Source organism: Lathamus discolor, chromosome 2 (genome assembly GCF_037157495.1).
Source record: "Lathamus discolor isolate bLatDis1 chromosome 2, bLatDis1.hap1, whole genome shotgun sequence".
Taxonomy (NCBI): Eukaryota; Metazoa; Chordata; class Aves; order Psittaciformes; family Psittacidae; genus Lathamus; species Lathamus discolor.
In genome coordinates, this window is record NC_088885.1 from 6150041 (window position 1) to 6164366 (window position 14326).

Here is a 14326-nt window from a genome sequence, read left to right on the forward strand (position 1 = left end):
GTACACATCCTCATTCGAGAAGAAAAGTTGTATTTACCTGTCACAGATGGGAAATAAATCCCTACAAGCATTGTGAAGTAGGTCATGATGTCTGTAAAAACATAGGGGAGCCCACTCATTTTTGTATCTTCTGATCCAGCAACTGATGGCTGATCTTTTTTCTCAACTATTGATCCTTTTTCTGTATAGGTACTCCACAGATTATCTACAAGGGGAAAACAAACAAAAGCCAGCGTCACGTCTCTTTTTCAGGATATTAAGTAGTGAGGATGTAGTAATCTTATGAACCAGATGTTTTTTCTTAACACAAAAATCACGACATTTCTCAACATTTCCTTATAAAGCCAAGAATGCACCAATATTATCAATGCTAATTGTAAATCGTGGACATGCCCAGGGGGTTGTGGAGTCTCCTACACTGGAGATATTCAAGGCCCGCCTGGACAAGTTCCTGTGTGATGTACTGTAGGTTACCCTGCTCTTGCAGGGGGGTTGGACTAGATGATCTTTTGAGGTCCCTTCCAACCCTTGGGATTCTGTGATTCTGTGATTCTGTGATTCCCACTGTATGCCGATAGAAATGCAGTAGTGTAAGGGATGCGTCATATAAGATTCTCTCTTCCATTAAAGAAAGATTCAGTTAAAGAAGTAAATTCTAATGTATTTGTAGAACATCCACTTAGATAGCACAATGAGTGTATTATCAGGATCTACTGTGAAAAAATAAGGAAACCATTACCTCCAGGCAATGTTAGCATATATCCGTATTTCTTGTTCTTACATTTTGACGTGCAGGTCAAAAAAGAGATGCTACTTAGCAGTAACTTGAGCTCTTTTGAGACCTGCTGTACAGAATAACCCTGCACAACAGTATAGGACTCAGCTGTTCATGGTGAAAGTATTCCACATAGCAGAGTAACCAGACTCCAGCAGAGAACTGATAAGCAAAAAAACCTAAAGCAAGCAAAACCCAGCAGAATGTCGCCCAAATTCCCTGATAAACTACGGAAGTATTAACTGAACAGCATGCTAAGTGTACTAGTTCATTTAAATGAAGAGGAATAACAAACAGATCTAGAGATAAGACTGAAGCCATAACAAAAAAAGTTAAGGAAATCAGACAATTGTCGACTTCAGAAATTTTAGCAGAGATTTGAGGAGTGACATAATACAAGACAAGATCTCCAAATTAGCATCCACGCCGTATGAAGCATAAAAGGGAAGACTAGCTTGCCATCGCTAAAGCTCCGAGTATTCAATGAAGACTCAACAGTATGTGTCCTTTATTTAGTATGACACAGAAGTGGCAATGACCTGAACACTCCAATGCATACAACTTTAATTGTTGAGTATGCATGCCAGCATGGGTTGGTAAAATCAACTTAGAGATCCATGAAATAGAAATCACTTCCCATTTCATGACATGTCACATAGAGCTTTGTTATGCTAATTTCCTATCCTCATTTTCCCCAAAGTGATAATCCAAGAGGACTTGAAAGTTAGGGTGAGGAAAAAGGGTCACAAACCAAACTTTATTCTAAGGAGAAGAGGTATCAGAATATCTATTTCATTCCCAGAAGCATTGTTTGTACACAATACAATCCACTACATGTTCAAAATGAATCTTGTGACACAGTGTAATTGGAATCCCAAGTTGCTACAACCGTCCGGGAATGCAAACAGAAGAAAACCTATAGCCTTTCTCTGTAGAACATCTGTCCAAATGCTAGACTGGAAGCTAGAAAGACTCTAAACTCATCACTAAATTGCTGTATCACATGGGACAAGCCACAGGAATTCACTCCTCCATGCTCCATCTGTAAAATGGGAGCAAGTTCTCCCTCAGGAGTTTGACAGTGTATTAATGAACAGCTCATTGAAATACCTGTATTTGGCGTACAAAAAAGCTAAACACTTCCAAAACAAACAAGTATGAAGGTGTGTGTGTGTGATGGAACAATGCCTTTTTGGAAGAGTGCCTATAAAACCCCACTGATCCCCAAATTAAGGCACTTCATACTAAGCTTCTAAAACCAGATGGAGTCCTTGCAGGAGGAAGCATGCTCCAGGTAGGAATCTTTCACACAGACAGATTAGAGCTGAACTAGTGCTGACAGGTTAGACACCACATTACTGGCCAGCTATGTGCCACACAAATAATGCCCCAAAACTGTTGAATATGCTTTCCAACTTACCAATGAGAACGCCACTCATTACTCCTGGAATCCCTTGAATTTCTGTTACATTATTGAGACTAAAGTAGTCATCACACGTAGCATTAAGCGAAGAACTATCACAGAACAGGCGCCACAAAGTTGTAGTCCTTGTTTCATTATTGCTTTCAGTAAATTTGGCACAGACATCAAAGCTGCGTTTTGACAAGGTCCGGTTCCCAAGGAGACAGATACTAGACAAAAAGGTAAAACCAGTGATCCTTCAGTATAGTGTTGTGCATTGAACCACTTTCTGTCAATTAGACTTCTTTAGAAACCTGTTATTTATAGTACCTATTTTATGGCCTATACTACATCTACTAAAACAGTAAATAGCCTCTGCATATAAAACTACCCTACAATCTTTAAAACCCCGATCCAACATTTCTACTTTAAGGTATTAAGAGCTATTCCGCCTCCTGATTTCTTCTCTGGAAAATACAATCAACCCAAAGATGAACTAAAGATACAACTTGCATACTAACAACTGGACAAAAGAAGGAATTCTTTGTAAGCAAAGAATGGCACGAGCTAAAGGTGCTGAGAACCAATATGCCACGTGAAAAAAGTAAAAGTCAATTTTGTTAACAAAAGGGTACGAAGCCTTCACAAATGCAAGTGAATTGAACACCAGACTGTCCCCATTTTAAGGAAAAATTGAAGTTTCAAACATCTCCTCATGGCAAGCCAAGTCTGAAAGTCTGTTTCTTTCATAACCATGGTTCACAGCTTCAATGTTTTCTTGAAGTTTTTACTTTATTCTGTAATAGTTTTAGATTAATGCTTTACATAAAGCACCTATATTTACTGTCAGCAAAAAACACCTTCTTGTTCTTCAGGTGTGGATGGAACATTTTCCAGAGTATCACGTTTTTATGATCAATGAGAGAAAGATACAGATAAGTAACCCATAATAACAAATGAGCACATCATTGCCTAAAACATAAGAAACCTACTTCTTGAGGGCAGTGTACATTTACTTTGAAGTTTAGCTTAAAAGATTAAATGGTTACAGCAGCTATGTCCTCCCCGCACTCTTTTTTTCTACTTTTTTGTAAATAACCCACACTACTTAAAGCTAGCAAACTTACGGGAAGTCAGGAGGGTCAAAAGCAGTCTTAATAACTCCAGCGTATATGGCAATAATGGAAAGAATCACACAGGCAAGGAAGACCAGTGCAAGTTTGTTCACATACTTTACTCCCACAAAAACTACTATGGCCATCAGAATGATAATGCATGTTCCATAAACTCTCATGTTGTTCAGCATAGCCTCTGTTTCTTCACCGACCTCTTCTGCTTTAAATATAGCAGCGCTTGGAGAAATGTAAGTCTGCAAAAGATAAGGCAAACTATTATATATGTAATAAACATTTTATTAAGAATTCATTTACTTGAACTTCAAAAGCTGAACTTCTGTTATGGTACCAAGTTCATTCCTTCACAAACCAGTTCAACCAGGTGACAGGGGCATTTTGGAAGCGTAGATGTAAAAGGGGCGAGGGGAAGACATGACTAGTGGCAATTTAAAAGAAACAAAACCATAAACTAGCTCAAAAACTCACATCTATTCTTAGATTCATTTAAAGCATTTGCTAGTTAATAACTCCATCAACTGAAACAAGTATTCTAAAACCAGAATAAGGATAAATAGACACACTGGAAATATAGTATCAAAACATTAAAAATCACCAAACTAGAATGCATTTTAGGCCAACTGCATTCCTCAGCAATCTCCCAAAACAGCCCAAATCCATTTAATCTTCAGAGAAACTAGGACTTACCAATAAAATTTCAATGGTACCAAGAATGTACATCGCTCCTGCAAAAGTTGTACCCAAGTAGAAACAAAGTCCCACGGCTCCACCAAACTCTGGCCCTAAAGATCTTGAAATCATGTAGTAAGAACCTCCAGCTGTGAATTTAACAAAAACAAAATCAAAGAGAGACTCCAGCCCTTCAGATATAGGACAACAGCAGAGAACAAAAAATGTGAATCATTCAGTCTACATCATCAGGGTAACCCCTGCATTCATCGCCATTGAAATGTTCATACTAAAATGGTACTTGGTGCCTATGCCAACTAAGCACTTACAACGTACATCTCAAAGTGAGTATCTCCATGTGCATTTTCTGCAGCACAGAAAGTAAACACCAAAAGGAAAAAACTCCACAAGCTAAACAATCTAAATCATTAAGAAAAGGATATACAAGTATAAATAGATGTGTAAATAGATGTGAATCCATTTTTAGTTTCTAACCTCAAGCTGTCAGAAAGTAAACTTGAAGTATGATTTTTAATGATAGGGACAAAACAGAGTTTCTCTCACTAATATGCATTCTTTTTCTTTTCTGTATGTGAAAGTAGTACCACCTTCACTACACGCATTTCTGCAGTACCATTTAAACATGTTAGGTAAAGATGGCTTTTTCTTGTCTACTTATATACCATTCACTTTGCCCTGAATTTTTCAATTCTTCTTAGTCGTATTTCCCATATACAAGAATCACCTTTTTTAAAATCATAAACTTATTCCCCCATTTCCCTTTCAACAGGGTTCTAAGTTTCCACCTCTTATCTCTTTATCCAGACCTCCCCTCAGCCCCCTCAAGACATGCTCCTCTCTGGTTCCCTCTCCGTCTTCTCTTAAATTCACTATATTTGTCCCACTCACAACTACCGAGGAAGAGAGGAGACAGAGAAATGAAGTGCTTTATTTTAAATGAGCATACATCAGCCTTGCATAAAATCAGTCTGCAAATAAGAAATACTATTCTAATCAAAGAGCAGAGACTGAAACTGCTTTTCAATATGAACAAATAAGAAACAACATCAAAATTTATGATGCATCACCAGTCCTTTTACTAAATATAATGCTGTTGTAATATTACGGCAAGATCCTGCTGCTCAGAAGATCCCTTTGAATTCTAGGTTCCTATCTGGGCTTTTTTTGTGTTAAGCAAAACCTTTACGTTGAACTTTAAGGATCTGTGTGGGGAAGAACAGAACATTCTAATCAGTATCCAGCTAACTAAATAACTAGATTTCATTATAAACCATTTGAAACAAAATTTTCTATTGTATTTCTGTATTTTTATTATATTTCTGTATATATGGTAGTGTATCCAGGAAATGCAATTATTCCACACCCTGCACAAGTTGTAAGAGTTTACTTTTGCCTAACAGCTTATGCATCAGTTCTGGAACCCATTACTAAGCTGGAGAAGCTCTGCAAGTAAGGAATTACTTTAACTTCATTAGGTAAACTGTCCAGAATTCCTAACAATGTCTGAACCCCAGTATTATCAATTAGTGTGTTAAGAAACTGAAAAGGATAAGAGCTTTAAAGGCTGATTTTGCATCTAAATATATGGCTTCATAATTGAAGAGGAAGAAGTTTATTTATCCTGAAAATTTAAAGAGATGAGCATAAGCTCATGTTATTGCTTATACAGGAAATATTTCTGGCAGCAGACTGGCTGTCATGCTTGCCGAAAACAACATAACCAAGTCCAGTGTTTAGAAATGGAGTCTAGGGAAATTTGAGGGGACAGCAAACAAAACAAACTCTAAACAGACAAAGAAAGCAGCCGAATTTGTGAAGACATCTACTTTGCATGAAGACGAGTCTCCATTAGTTCAAGTTCCAACATCTTATCCGACATTCAAACAGAATCAAATGCTTGATGACAAAAAAGTGCTACAGTTCATAATTCCTAGAAGATACATCTAGAAGACTGCATTTATAAATACCACTTGAAAGAAAACATGCACTTGACAAAGAAGCATTACTTCTGGTATCTCAGACTACAGTAATTTCTTTTCCCATCTTTAAAAATTCCATCATTTGACCATTCACCATTTAAGAGAAAACTCTTCATTACCTGGAACTACACCATTTGTTGCTATTGCACTCATTGAAATTGCAGTTAGCATAGTCTGTAGAAAGATGAAATAGAGAATATTTAAAATAGAGAGTTTTTTGAATGATGGGGCAAGACAAAGTGATCAAGTGAAACTAGGATTTTTATATACAGATGTTACAGCAACCAAAAAGTATGTCTTTGGTTAGGGTCACCCCTGTAAACGAAGTACTCAATTTTTCAGTAGAAAATGCAGTTAATTTAGATGGTTGAGACAGTCTTTACAAAGAACTGGAAGAATACAGATCACTGAATATACTTTAAATAACATGCTCATTATTCCAATTAAGTAGTAGTGACAAGCTGATTAAGTGCCATTGTTATGACAAATCATCTAATAGTGGTCTAACTTTAAAATATTAATTTATGGACTTAATGCTGTGGACTGATTTGTAGTCTCTATTAAAGTTTGTTCTGGAGTTGTGAAAAGCAGAACAGTTCAGATCTCAATATAAATCATGAAATATCTGCTAAAGCTGATTTAATGAAATCCATATAATACACTTCAAATAAAAGATTACTGTGACCAACTCAAAAGAAACTCCATATAGGCTAGAATGACAAGTGACAGTGCATAAATATGTGTGTGTATACACACACACACACACACACACATATGCATCTCCCACATCTCTCAATTGCACCGATACTTACTCATTATGAAGAAATCCTTCTCTGCTACTAATATGTATGAGAAAGCAGAGATGGATTCTTGGAACAGAAGATTTGTAACAGATGATTTTGCCAATAGTAAAAGAAAAGGTTAACTCACACAAGCACAACACATGAACACGATGATGAAAGACTCGAGAACTCCAGCTGTTCCCACAATCCAGGTTAAACGTAGGAAAAGGATGACCCCCAAGATGTTCTGCAAGCAGGGCAGGTACACACCAATAAAAGTGCCCATACGTGGAACCTGGAAATGAAGTCAGAACATGAATTCTTCTGCACTAACTAATTTAAGTCCATAAGCACTTTCCTCTGCAAACACTTATCACATGCTCCATGAACAAATGCCAAGTGAAATTGAATGGTAGCCTCAAGAGTCTTCAACTTTGCAAACATCCACAGGCTATTTATGCAGAAAGATATCTGAAAAGACAGAAAACTACTTGTGATAGCAAACCCTCTTGTTCCATAGGAATTAGGATGAAATCTTGATGGGGTAGGATGCTTCTGCATCTGTTGATTTCAAAGCTTTACAAACTTTCTTCTGAAACACCAGTTATGGACTACCACTGAAGAGATGTTTACTGCAGACCAAAGACAGTCTGCAAAAAGTGAATCACCAGTTGCCCTGACTGCCCTGCAACTGAGCCGCAAAATGATATTCAACAATCAGTGCTCATAATTTTTAAAGAAAGACCTGCCATTACATAGTATAGTTCTACTTTTTATGTGCTGGTGGTCACCATGCGCGAAGACACATCCAAAAGCATTCAGGCTTCATCATTAGAGTTCCAGCCTTCTACACTTATGAAGAAATCGGGTCTTAAAATACTAAACTTAGAAGCAATAGTTATACACAGTAAGTGTCCAGCAGTAGGTTTCCAGACACACAAGCTCTTCTTAAATCAAAACTGAAAAGATACATCCATAGAAACAGGGTTTTCAGGCCAGCAGGTGGGGCTCAAAGGAGATCGAGCATTCATTTGGCCAGGCAGTTCGAGAGCAACTAACACTACTGAACTGACAAAAACATTTGCACAACAGCTGGACAGAGGACAGTGATAATACTAAGGAAAGTGCAAAGTAGATCAGTGTTGGTTTTCTCTGTATTTTCAGATGAGAACAACTACTACAGAACAAGCACAGGGAGACAAACAAAAAGAAACTCCACACACAAACAAACGGGAGAAGCAAAATGCTAGAACACATGGACTTCATTCCTCACCCTTTCCCATTGTCCTGGTATCAAATTCCTATATGAGTCAAATCCTAATGCAAACAGTTGTACTGCAAACATTCAGGTACCATACCATAACTCTCTCTTCCAGTCAAATGAGCTCCAGTTCTAACCTTACTTTCAAGCACCTTTTTGTATCTGCCTCTTCTGCTGTGTGCTCATCTCCCGCCACCCCATCCCCATGACAAATATCATATCATAAATATCATACAACCAAATGATTTCTTGGAACATATCCATTAAGTTTTAAAAATACTTACTCCTCAACCAACACACAGAAACAAGAGAGCTACTTGGAAAAACTGCTACCATGTTAACGGGACCAAATACACTCACGGATTTAGAAGTGCCCTGTTTCATCTCAAGTTTTCCTTAAATTTCAACTTTAGGTAAAAACCCAGCCAACTACACGGTAGTAATAAACCAAATCAAAAAACCCCCACAACATATTGTATGCTCATTAGAGGTAGACAAAAGGTACTGATGCTCATACAAGGACAGAAGGAAGAAGAAAAGAAAGGAAGAGGAAACTGGGTGCATTGCACATTTCAGATCCTAGCTTTGCACACATTTTATCTAGAGCTTTTGCAGCAAGGTCATGCTAAACCATGCTAATAGGAACACTGAATTAACGAATTAACACAAGTCCTGAAGCATAGAAACTAAATTGAAGCAAACGCTTTCATTTTAAACACAATATTACAAATCTTGCTCCTTTTTTCAGGCAGGCACATTATTTTCTTTTTAGGTTAAAAAATGCTTCTCTCTGTGGCTAACTTCATCTGCACAACATCTCAGAAGTTTAAATACCTTGACTTCCTTTCGCTTGCTGTCTTCATCTGCTTCATGTTCCACCACACCTTGAGTTAAATTAGTGTAGTTTGCTAGTTTATTAAGAAGAGATGACACCATGGGATTACTGTCCATTTCTTCCTGTTGGGATTTTAAGAATACTGCATGTATTAAATAGTTTTTAAAAAGTCATGATTTTTGATACAACATCAAACACACACTCAACAGGTCAGCCATGATGCACTCAACCCCAAAAATTAGCATGACAAAATACCAGTCAATTCCCAACCAACGAGAGGTCTAAATCTCCCTAGGAGTTGTAACACTATGTGGCTATTATACAATACCTACTTCACCTTTTTATTCTATAATATGCAGCTTGTACAGCTGGAATATAAAGGCAAATCTACAGAAGGGCCATAGCTAATTATATAAATCTATTCCTATCATTATGCAGTTTTTAGGGGATTATACTGGCAGGGCAGAGTCATAAGGGTGTTTTTCCAGCATCTTCCTTGTATCTAGAGTGGCCTCAAATGATTCTCTCAAGCATCAAGATACTGGATGACCATTCTCAAGCCTACTGTTCCAGGCTTTTGTTGTATTTTATCTTAAACCATGCATACTACTTCCAAAATATTAATCTATTGAAAAATACAGGCATAGACGCATAGCATAGGTCACTGCACATACGAAATACTAGTCATACCATCTTTCTTTAGCCAAATATCTGCTAAAAGAAACCCACACACATGCTAAAACAAATATTAAAATCCAGAAGAAGCATTTACAATAAAAGGATTCCAAGAAAAGCAGAACCACAGACTGCAATCAAGTACACAAAATCAAATCTTGGAAGGAAGATGAGTTCAGAATTGCAAACAGAAAGACAAGAACTAAAGCATCTCTGCCTGAGGCATGAGGTGTTGATAGTCGTGGTTATAATAGCCAAACTTCTTTGCAACAGTTCTTACAAAAATTCAAACACGAGTCAGCTGAAAACATAAAATTGTAGGAAACATACTATGAAACCTACACACTACCAAAATGATTCACCACTACAACAGCAGTGGTGATGAATTCACTAGAAGGCTTTCAAGGCAATACTGTGACAGTATGGTGTAAAATCTCAGATATGTAAAGGACAGTCATCGGTATAGCATCAGCTGCGAATTTACATGTCAGCCACTATTCAAATAACTGATGCAAACATATATTCAAAGGAGATTAGGGACAAAAAGCAGCTATGACCAATTTCAACAAGATGTGGATGTTAATTTATGCAATAGAGCTTGAAGGAGGGAAATTCACTGACAAAACTCCACTACCATGGTTTCTGTCAAAAAAAATTAGTATGTAATTGCATACATAACAAAGGGACAATGAATGACAAACATTACTTTGACCCTTAGCACAATCTTCTCTAAAACTTAGCAAAAACAGTAAAAATACATTATTTGGGTGATGCAGGATGGAACTGAAAGATCATATCCTCTGTGCAAAGATATCTGAAAGGAGCATAAGAGGGTGACAAAAAATAGTGGGTAGATGCAACAGCAAGATGACTATGAGAACTATGTTAGAAGGACTTTGCTTATTGTTAAAAGCACACACAAGTCGAGACCAGTTGATGCTGCTACAGCAGAACAGCTTAGGTTAAACTTTACTACATGCACTATTTCATTGTAAAAGTGGCACTGAAATGTACCATATCAATATACTTATTTTTTCCCCCATAAATTATTGCAATCATTTAGTGAATTAAATTGGTATTAAACTTGCATTATAAAGTAGATGTTTACATTACAAAGTAGAAATAGCTATGGTATGCTCTACAATGTAACTCTACAATATAACTAAGTCACGGCCTATCACAATTTCTTTTATAGTTTTGTTGCTCTAAGAGAGGTCTGTATTTCCCCTGTTCAACACAACATATTTGGTAATTCTTTTAAAACTGGATACTGCTTTGTTAAAGCCAATAACAGCTCTCTCCAGTAACAATTTCTAGATCCTAGCCCAAGAAGTTTAAATGCAAGAAGGCTGATTGCATATTTTCAGATCAGTACACATCAAAATTTACTGTTCTTGAGTATACAGATACAGGCAAGGAAAAAAAATCTTAACACTTTGTTTCATTACATCATTCGAATCCATTGAAATGGAATATGAGCAGGTACCAAACTACTGAAGAGTGATTAAAGTTGATTTTTCCCCCACTACCTTTCAAGAGAGAAAGAAAACAGGGGTTTGCTCATTTAGATCTTACTACCAGAGTCTCAAAGGTGAAATTCATTTTGGGGGTATTTAACTTACCTCAAAGAGAGCCATATTCTTTCCTTCATACATGTTTCCTCTGTCCACCTCTGCATTGTTAATAAATGGACTATTTTCCTTGGCAATCCCATCCCCTGGTGGAAAAGTGCGACAATTTGAAACAAAAGGAAATAAAAATTATAAGATAAACTATACCATAGAAGGAATAGTTAGGAGATGTTGGTTCAAGATAACACTGGAGGTGGCTGCCAAACACTGTGTGCCAAACACATGGACTTTAATACATATACTGATCTCTCCCCTGCCTCATGTTAGCTTACATCTCTAGTTCACTTCAAAGCACTTGATAATAGAACTTCACATAAACCTTCAGGGCAACAACAACAAAAAAACCTCAACCTACCTTTTCATTACTTTACTGACTCCCTCAAAAACGCTCCCGTAGTTGAGGCAGGAAGGTATGAAAAACCAATGGAAAAGGAATTCTTCTGTAAAGGTTGTGGGGATTCTTCCATGATGTGCTGTATTTATTCTGTTCTTTATCTAAATATCAATCTCTTTAAACTGTAGCTCCCCTGACCTCTGAACCAGCTCTCAAAAGACACAGCATCACTTTCACTGCCTTCCAGTCCAAGCAATACAAAAGCTACTACCTGTCAATACTGTCACAACATTGGCATTTCCAATCCCAAGCCCTTGCTTATGCCACTTTGCCTGTCTGCACTTTCGCCCTTACATTCACAAGCTACAGCAATAGCACTTAGATAGTCTCTTCACTACAGAATTAAGGGATAGATGGAAAACAAGGTGCATTCTTCTCCGTGTCCTCCACTCCGCCTCTCCAGGACACTTCTCTCTGCATGAAATCCCAGAACAAGACTCTTGCAAACACAGACACCAGCCTCAGCACAAAGTATTATCTTGGTTGCAATTAATATAGAAACAGGTATCATTCCCTCAAGCAGATGAGTGAATACATCCCTGATGGATTTCCTATCACCCTCTGTGGTCTCCTGTCTAAGAGACTCTCCATAGTATCACTATACTTATTGGTATCATGACCTAGAAGCCGCATACTATCATGAGAGACTCAAAACATAGCTATTGTCCATTAGGGCTCTAGAATCAATTCCAGTCGTGAGAAGACCTGTTGATGAAATCATCCACAAATACTGTTCTCACCCAGTATATCTCCTTCTATCCCTATCCTCCAGTGTTCATTTTCTGTTTCTCTACAGTTTATTATTGGTCCCCATTGCTTCAAGTCCTACAGCCTGGCTAGCTCCCTTTCCTCCAACAATGCTTAATACAAGGCTAGCAGGAGTACTGTAAACACAAAAGAATCTCCCTCATTGACCAGCACCTCCAGATGTTTCACAGTGCATGGAACATACTGGTGTAGCACAAAATTGTCTGAGAAATTGGCATTTATCCTTTAAATAAGTTTCATTGTACTTAGAGAAAGGTTCAGTTAGCTTTTCTATAGACAACAAAACGCAGCTCTGTCCCCAAGCAAATACATGCTGATTCCTCTCATCTTGCTAAAGCTTATGAGCACAAGAACTCCTGGTTAAGGCAATGCACTTTCTTCCCAAGGTTTTTGGAATCCCGTTTTTCTTTTAGCTCCATTCCTTGAAACAACCATGTTATTTTTGCAAAATCTTTAAAAAGCACTCATTAAAAGGCACATTCCTAAGTTAAAATACAAACAGGGACGCTTGATACTTGTCTTGCTAAGACCACACTTCTGTTGACTTTCTCACCTATTGACAGCTGGTAGCTGTACTTACTAGTTAAACATTAGTACTCCTTTCAGGGTACTTCCAAACTCTTCAGAAAGGATTACTCTTCAAAAAGCAAGATGGGGAATTTCAAGTACTCTTTCGTGTTCCTCCAGAGTGTAACGTCACTGGAGTTACTCCTTCAGTGGGTGTTAGTACACTAATCAAAGCATCGAAAGGGTAACCAAAGGAATCATGTGAATCAGTACTCACAATAGTGAGGTTAAGGAATATAGCTTGGTCTTACCAGTTCTGGAGGTAATAATCAGCATCTTGGCATGGTACATTAAGTATTTTAAATAGTAGGTGGGAGAATATTGAAGTCTTCCTTTGTAATTCTAAACAGTTACCTGGGTTTGCTTCAATACGAAAAGCTTACAGCACAGTATCTCTAACAAACGAGTCTTGTCAAAGGCACTTAAGAGACTTCAAATGGAAATAACACAGAACTTGGGTTTCCTTTTCTTCATACCTTCTTTCAGTGTTTCCAACCAATAGCTTACTTACGTTGAAGCTTTTTAATGCCAGTCTTCAAAACAGCCTGTCACTACCAGACTCCACAGAAGTCTCCTGTTTCTTTGATACAGTTGCCTCCATATTTTGTAAGCATTTGCTACTGAATGTTTATAGTATTTGACATAATCAGCATTATCTATTTTAGCTCTATTCTGAAAGAGAATCAATGCTGGTAAAGTCACCACAAAAATGTACGGACAAGTACTCTCCCATCTGCAGTCTGTTTACTAATCCTACAACTACAAAGACCTTTGAACAAGCTCCTCTGAGTCTTCGGCATTGCTGTCCACAAAATCATATTGACTGTAAATTCAAAACCCAACACCTTTAAGAGGAAGTTAATTCAATATGCTTAGAAACACAGTGAACCTTACAAACACGTAACTCAAATTGAGAGCTATTACATCATTCAGTAGAAAGAACTAGTTTTAGGACCTCAACACACTATGGCGAGGTTAATGAAATAAGCCACTATCCCAATCTTTAGCTTATCCCTTCTTCAAGGGAAGGGAATCGTTAGAAAAAACAGAACTAAAAAGAGACATGACTTACACTTTTCACAAATGCAGTAAATACAATCTCTAGTGCAGCAAGTGAAACGGAGCAAACAGGAAAAGCTATTTCAGTTGCTTGTACAGAGGTAAGATGGAAAATAAAAACAAGTACTTCATTCCACTAGTAAGTCTCAAGCCATTTACAGCTTTATGTTTTAACCCTATTCCCTTGAGTCCTATGAGGAAGCTTTAAGATAATCAAATCATAGAATCATTTAGGTTGGAAAAGACCTTCAAGATCATGGGGTCCAACCATTCCCCAGCACTGCCAAGTCCACCACTAACCCATGTCACCAAGTCCCACATCTACAGGTCTTTTAAATACCTGCAGGGATGGTGACTCATCCCTGGAGGTATTTA

The 14326-nt window shown here is 37.6% G+C and overlaps 1 protein-coding gene across 3 annotated transcripts in view; it reads right to left on the reverse strand.

The window, feature by feature from the left end:
- LOC136007627 (solute carrier family 12 member 7) overlaps positions 1-14326 on the reverse strand; it is a 56810-nt gene that overhangs the window by 29415 nt on the left and 13069 nt on the right. For 2 of the 3 annotated variants that reach the window (XM_065665605.1, XM_065665607.1), the window contains exons 2-9: positions 11155-11249; positions 8857-8979; positions 6910-7056; positions 6099-6153; positions 3998-4128; positions 3305-3546; positions 2196-2407; positions 38-205 (exon numbers count right to left, since the gene is read on the reverse strand). In XM_065665605.1, coding sequence (XP_065521677.1) covers positions 38-205; positions 2196-2407; positions 3305-3546; positions 3998-4128; positions 6099-6153; positions 6910-7056; positions 8857-8979; positions 11155-11249 — 1173 coding nt within the window. Of the gene's footprint in view, positions 1-37; positions 206-2195; positions 2408-3304; positions 3547-3997; positions 4129-6098; positions 6154-6909; positions 7057-8856; positions 8980-11154; positions 11250-11518; positions 12079-14326 lie in introns of those variants that run through there. The other variant, XM_065665606.1, reaches the window with a different exon arrangement.